Consider the following 5,501-nt stretch of genomic DNA (forward strand, 5'->3'; position numbering starts at 1 on the left):
CTGAAGACCATGGACCCAGACCCCGCACCTTCAGTTGCTGGCAGGGCTGAGTGTCAGGACTGCTGTGCTCCCCAGAGCATGGCTGGGACCCCATAGCACCCGGTACCCAGCCCAAGCCCCATACTGGGCAGGGGCAGAGCTCTGAAGGTTCTCGCTGTGAGATGTGGGGTGAGATGGGCCTGGTGTCTGGGCTGGGGTGGGGGTGGTGGGAGGCCTCGTGAACACGTCCTAAGAATTTGTACTCCAGCCACTGCCCTTCATCCAGGAGTGGAACTTGCTGGACCCCAAGCAAGGAGACAGCTAGGCTTCACTGGAAGGCCCTCAACAAAGAGGAAGGCTCCAGGCCCAGCTGGCTTTGGAGACAAGTGGGCTCCACTGCTGAGGTGTGTGTTCAGGCCAATAGGAGGTGGCCCAAGCCCCCAGCTGGTGGGTGGGACACACCCTGCCTGCCTCAGCCCACTGGCCAGGCTGGCCACCTGCCTGGGAGAGGCCCAGGGAGGGGCCTTCACATGCCACCTGCCCACTGCTGAGCCCACTGCTGCTCCAAAGGTTTCACTACAATGTCAAGGTCCAATTCCATGGCGAATACTTCTGTCATCTGTGAACGTGACAGCCGGTGGCTGGAGGAGCCCTCGTGCTGGTGACGATCCAGGAATAAACCATGTGGACTGGTCATCTGATGCAAGTGAGCTGTGGGCCAGAGGAGGCTTCTGCGTCCTTAGTTGAAAATGGCAGGGGCAGAGCTTCCCAGAGGTCTCTGCCTCAGCCGTTGGACTCTGCTAAGGTGACACTTAAGGCTTTGGGGTCACAGAAAGGGCCTGCCCCCTTTCTGCATCTGGCCCCATGGATACTTAGCCAGTCCTTTAGGTGCTTAGCTGGAAAATGAGGCAAAGCTCCCTTGTGGGTTGCTGGTGAGGGACAGGAGGGGCCTAGGGAGGCATCAGCCTGAGGGCCCCTCGGGCAGCAGCCACCACAGAATGGGCTCAGCATGACCGGCTAGCCCAGTCCTGGCCCCACCACCAAGATCTGACACCCCTCACTGAAGGCTGAATTGAGGCACAGTCAGGGTGGGGATGAGAGCTCAAAGTTCTGCTGGGCAACTGTGGGTAGGTTCTGGACCCTCTCTGGGCCTCCCATCCTACCACCTGCTCTTGGTCTGAGAGAGCAGGTCAGGCTTGGTGGCCCTTGGTCAAGGCCAGCAGCACCTACCCTGCATGGAAAGGTGTGGCCGGCCGAGGCAGGAGGGCCAGTGCTGTGTGTGAAGAGGATGCAGGTCATTGTTTATTCGGGTGGGCCCTGGTCATGGCCCAGCCTCTAGGACACGTAGCTGTGCTACAAGCCAGGGTTGCGGGGGGAATGCAGTCCTGCCGGAGGCCGGGAAGATGGGCCCCTGGGGCTGGCCCTGGCCTTGGGTGGGGTCAGTGCTGCAGGGGTCCTGGCTGCTCCTCGGGGAGGGGCAGGTAATTGGGGTCCTCCGGGGCATCCAGTAACAGCTTCCTGTGGGGAGGGGCCCATGCTGAGCTTCAGCCAACGGGTTCCCGCATGGGGTAGGGAACCATCTGGGGGGGAGTAGGGAGGGCTGTCATGTCAGCACTCACAGGAAGCCCGGGGTCAGCAGCAGCCTCTTGCCACCAGGCTGGCTGGGGAAGACATCCTCCAGGAAGTAGTAGATGTGGCCCACAACAATCCCTGCGGGAGAGCCACCAACTGCTTAAGCCGCCCTCCGCAGCCCGGAAGGCCCCGGAGCACGGGTGACCCATGTCCTACACAGACTGCCAGCCCAGGGTGGGGCCAGGATTGGCCCAGAAGAGGGCAGGTCCTGGGAGGGGGTCAGGCCTGAGAACATGGGAGGAATGGGAGGCATGAAGCAGGAACCCTGACCCACCCGTCCCCACCTGGGTCAGAACCTACACAAGCATCAGCAAGCAGCTGAGGCCTGAAGAAGTAAAACCGATAGGCCGACTTGTTTGAGGGGCTGGAAGAACAGGGTAGCCGTGAGGGCAGGAAGAGGCAGTGGGGGCAGATGAGAGGTCCAGTGCAGGTGGACGGGGGGCTCTGGCCAAGCAGACCCTCAGGCCCCTGACAGCCTGCTTGGGGAAGGCTGGATGGACAGCAGGCTCACCCAGGAGGTCCACGAGGATTGAGTTGCCCAGCAGCATGGAGAAGCCCATGAGCGCCCAGGGCAGGAATGGCGCCTGGAAGGTGAGGAGGCCAAAGAAGTTGACCCTCACGCGGGGGCTGCGGCGGCTCCATACGTATACCAGCATGGCTGTGAGGGCCTGGCCCAGGAAGAAGAGGCTGCCCAGCAGCCCCAGCAGCTGGGCCAGAGTCAAGGCCTCACGCCCTGCCCGGGGCCCCTCTGCTTCCTAAACCCCTGGAGCCCTCCTACTGGCTGGTTTCCCTTCCCAATCTAAGGCCACATTGTGGCCTCCAGGGGCCACCTGATCTGCACTGCCTCTCCACCTCACCCCAGGCTCCACCACTGGTCATCCCGGCCCCAGTTCCTCCTGGATACCGGCATTCAGGGCTCAGAGCCCCGGGTGCCCCACTGTGTGGCATTTTGGGTACAGCACTGGACCTAGCCCTGGCACCTGGAGCTGAGCACGCGATGCACGCTCAATACAGCCTAAACTGGAGGAAGCGACTCTGTCCCTCTCCAGCCGGCGCTCAAGCCGGGCCCAGAGGTTCCAGAGCCCGGGAAGGATACGATCATAAGGACACCCCCGAAGAGAAACATGAAGACGAAGTCGGCCGTGCGGCCGCGGAAGGAACCCTCCTCCAGCAGACGGCAGTAGCGAAACCTGCGGCGTCCGTATAGGAAGTGCCTCCCAGCGAAGCTCAGTTTCCCCGCTCCCGCTGCCCCACCCCCACCCCCGCCTCTCGGGCCCGCGGAGGATACACGAAGAGCATGTTGAAGAAGAAGCTGAATCCCAGGGGCCCGAAGAAGAGGAAGTTGGTGACGAGCCTCCAGACCTGTATGGGGGCGGGCGGTCAGGCGCGGGGCGGGCGGGGCTGGGCCAGCAGGTGCAAGGGGCGGGGCGGTCTCACCTGGAACTTCCGGAACACGAGGTGCGGATTGAAGTAGAGCTGGAAAGGGCTGAGGAGCTCCAGCTGCTGCGGAACCAGGGGGCGTCAGGAGCTGCCCCCCGGCGGGGGTTGGGGGTGGTCCAACCGTAACCATGGCAACCCCCGGGGCTGTAACCATGGCGAAACCCACCCGCCCGCCCGGCTCACCACGGCGGCGGTGGTGAGGACGCAGGCTGCGGTGTAGGTCCGCGTCACCGCCGGCACCTGCAGGAACTCGGTCGCCATCCCCTGCCACGCCATTGAACCTTCTCAGGAACGTGTGGCCAGACCGCCGAGCGCTCTTAACCTGCCTCCAAACCCCGCCTTCCTGTCTTCGGCCAATCCTCATCCGAAGTGCAGCGCTCCCGGGCTAGAGGGAGGGGTGTTGGGACAGGTAACCAATAGGAGGAGGAAGCAGGAAGCCTGGGTCAGGATGGGTGCGTGGGCGGGTCTGGGCTCGCGGCCAATGAGCAAGCCCCACGGTTGAGCACGTGGCGCTTGTTGTGGTGACTGCGGCTGCGGCGCGGGAGAATATGTGGCCAATGAGGAACTGGGCGCTTCGCGGCAAACTAGGGGAGGACCAATAGCGAGGACCCACGAGCCACCCTGGGGGCGAGGCTAGGAGTGCTTGCTCGAGGCGGCCCCGGGAGACTGAAGGGGCGGGGCCACGCGGGGCGGAACCCGGAGTTCGGCCGCACTGATATGTCGATCCACCTGGCTTGGCCGGCGACCCGTGCCGTCCTTCTAACCTCGGGAACAGGAGCAGCGAAGGAGGCGCTCGGCTGCGAGTCCAAATCCCCCCGCACGTCCAGGCCCTGCTGAAACTGCCGGCTCCTTGGGAAGCCTCACGAGGGCCGCCGGAGGAGGGGCCAGGCTGGGGACTTGCAGACCCGGTGACGCGAGGCAGGCTGGAGCAAGTGGACGGGCTGGAGAGGACCTTGTTATTTTGGTGGAAAAGGGAAACTCCATTTATTCATTCTAATGAACAAAGTCAATCATTTATTGAGCACCGACTATGTGCCAGGCACTGTTCTGGACGCTGAAGACACAAAGGCCAACAAAAGATGCTATCCCTCCTGCCCTCCTGGTGTAGCCAAGGAGACAGGCCGTCATGGTCTTGTGCTAAGATGAGAGATTGTGTTTGCAGGACAGCGCGCAAACGGAAATCACAGCCAAGTGGAGACTGGAGGGTTGGGTAGTGCGCCCCATGCCAGGTGGAGTGATCTGGGAATCCTCTGTGAAGAGGTGATGTTTGATTGTCACTGCTGTGAGCACAGTAGACTGCCAGGGGAATTGGTGAGCAAGGGATGATGCAAGGGACGTTGGTGGCTTGGGCAGGGTGGAGCCTGGAAGGCCAGGAGGGGCGGGATGTGGGTTTGCCAGCAGAGTAGACAGAGCTGTGAGAGAGGAGTCAAGGGTGACTTTGAGGCCTGAGCTGCAGGGTGGATGGAAGGCGGTGGCCTTTACTGAGCTGGAGAATGCTTGGGAGAAAGGCAGGCAGATGGAGAGTCCTGTTCTGGCCTCACTGAGTTTGGGGCATCTGTATGACATCCGTGTGGAAAAACCCAAGTGTGGTGTTGGGGGAGATGTCAGGCAGGCTGTCCAAGTGTGGGTAGCAGCCTTCAGGAGACCAATGACATTTGTAGCCTTGGGCCTGCGTGAGATGCCCAAGGGGCGAGGCCAGGCCTGGGCAGCTCGACCTTCGTTAGTTAGAGAGAGAAGGCAGACAGCCAGGGAAGCAGGGAGACCAGGGAGGCTGCAGCAGAACCAGGAAAAGGCTGCAGGGACAAGGTAGTGAGAAGCCCTGGGAGTCGTGGCCTGGGAAGCCACGCCAAGGTCCCTGGATAATGGCGGCCATGAGGGAGAGGAAGGTGCCCGGACCTTTACCAAATGGGAGCTCAACTTTGGACTCGAGTGTGGCAGGTGAGGGAAGCCCTGGGCTGGACCCTGACTCCCCCAGGGAGACTGGACTGGGGAGAACCAGCCGAGATACCTTGTTATTTTGGTGGAAAAGAGAAAGTCCATTTCAATTGGATCCTAGGAGGGCTAAGAGGGGTCCCCTGGGGAGTGGCCCCTGGAGGCCCACTTGGGAGGGGCGGGGAGGGAGAGGCTGGGAGCACGAAGGGGGTGTGCATTGGGTTCAGGAGTGAGGAGAGGTCAGTCTGATACAGCAGGAGTTGGACCAAGGGCTGAGAGGCTGGTGGGAGCAAGCTGATAAGGCCCCCTCAGACAGCCTCCATTTTCCAGCAAAGCAGATCTAGGTCACGTTCGAGGTGACGCCGTTGGAGCAGATCCCACCCAGGTGGGATCCCACCCAGGTGGAGGTGCGGCTGCAGGGCTGGGATCCAGGGCCTCAGACATCAGGGCGGGCGCCTGCCAGGCTTGTAGGAGCCAGCGAGGGTGTCGGGTTTCCTGTCTGCACAGGGAAGGGGAGG

The 5,501-nt window shown here is 62.1% G+C and overlaps 1 protein-coding gene across 1 annotated transcript; it reads right to left on the reverse strand.

Moving 5' to 3' along the window:
* Positions 1–1,594: 1,594 nt before the first annotated feature.
* Positions 1,595–3,352, reverse strand: DERL3 (derlin 3). The gene is made up of 6 exons (XM_007451023.1): positions 3,235–3,352; positions 3,049–3,114; positions 2,900–2,973; positions 2,708–2,801; positions 2,123–2,318; positions 1,595–1,689 (listed from the first exon to the last, which is right to left on the reverse strand). The coding sequence occupies exons 1-6, from the start codon at positions 3,325–3,327 to the stop codon at positions 1,595–1,597; spliced, it is 618 nt and encodes a 205-aa protein (XP_007451085.1). The 5' UTR covers positions 3,328–3,352.
* Positions 3,353–5,501: the final 2,149 nt, after the last annotated feature.

The sequence above is a fragment of the Lipotes vexillifer genome, unplaced genomic scaffold, assembly GCF_000442215.2.
Source record: "Lipotes vexillifer unplaced genomic scaffold, Lipotes_vexillifer_v1.1 scaffold1783, whole genome shotgun sequence".
Lineage (NCBI taxonomy): Eukaryota > Metazoa > Chordata > Mammalia > Artiodactyla > Lipotidae > Lipotes > Lipotes vexillifer.

What these genes read in the sequence shown, in the direction of transcription:
- DERL3 (XM_007451023.1), bottom strand. Translation starts at nt 3,327, where the DNA reads ATGGCGTGGCAGGGGATGGCGACCGAGTTCCTGCAGGTGCCGGCGGTG. An exon ending in TCCTCACCACCGCCGCCGTG is followed by an intron (nt 3,115 to 3,234) that starts GTGAGCCGGGCG and finishes CTGGTTCCGCAG; the next exon opens with CAGCTGGAGCTCCTCAGCCC. An exon ending in TCGGGGGTGTCCTTATGATC is followed by an intron (nt 2,319 to 2,707) that starts GTATCCTTCCCG and finishes ACTCTGGCCCAG; the next exon opens with CTGCTGGGGCTGCTGGGCAG.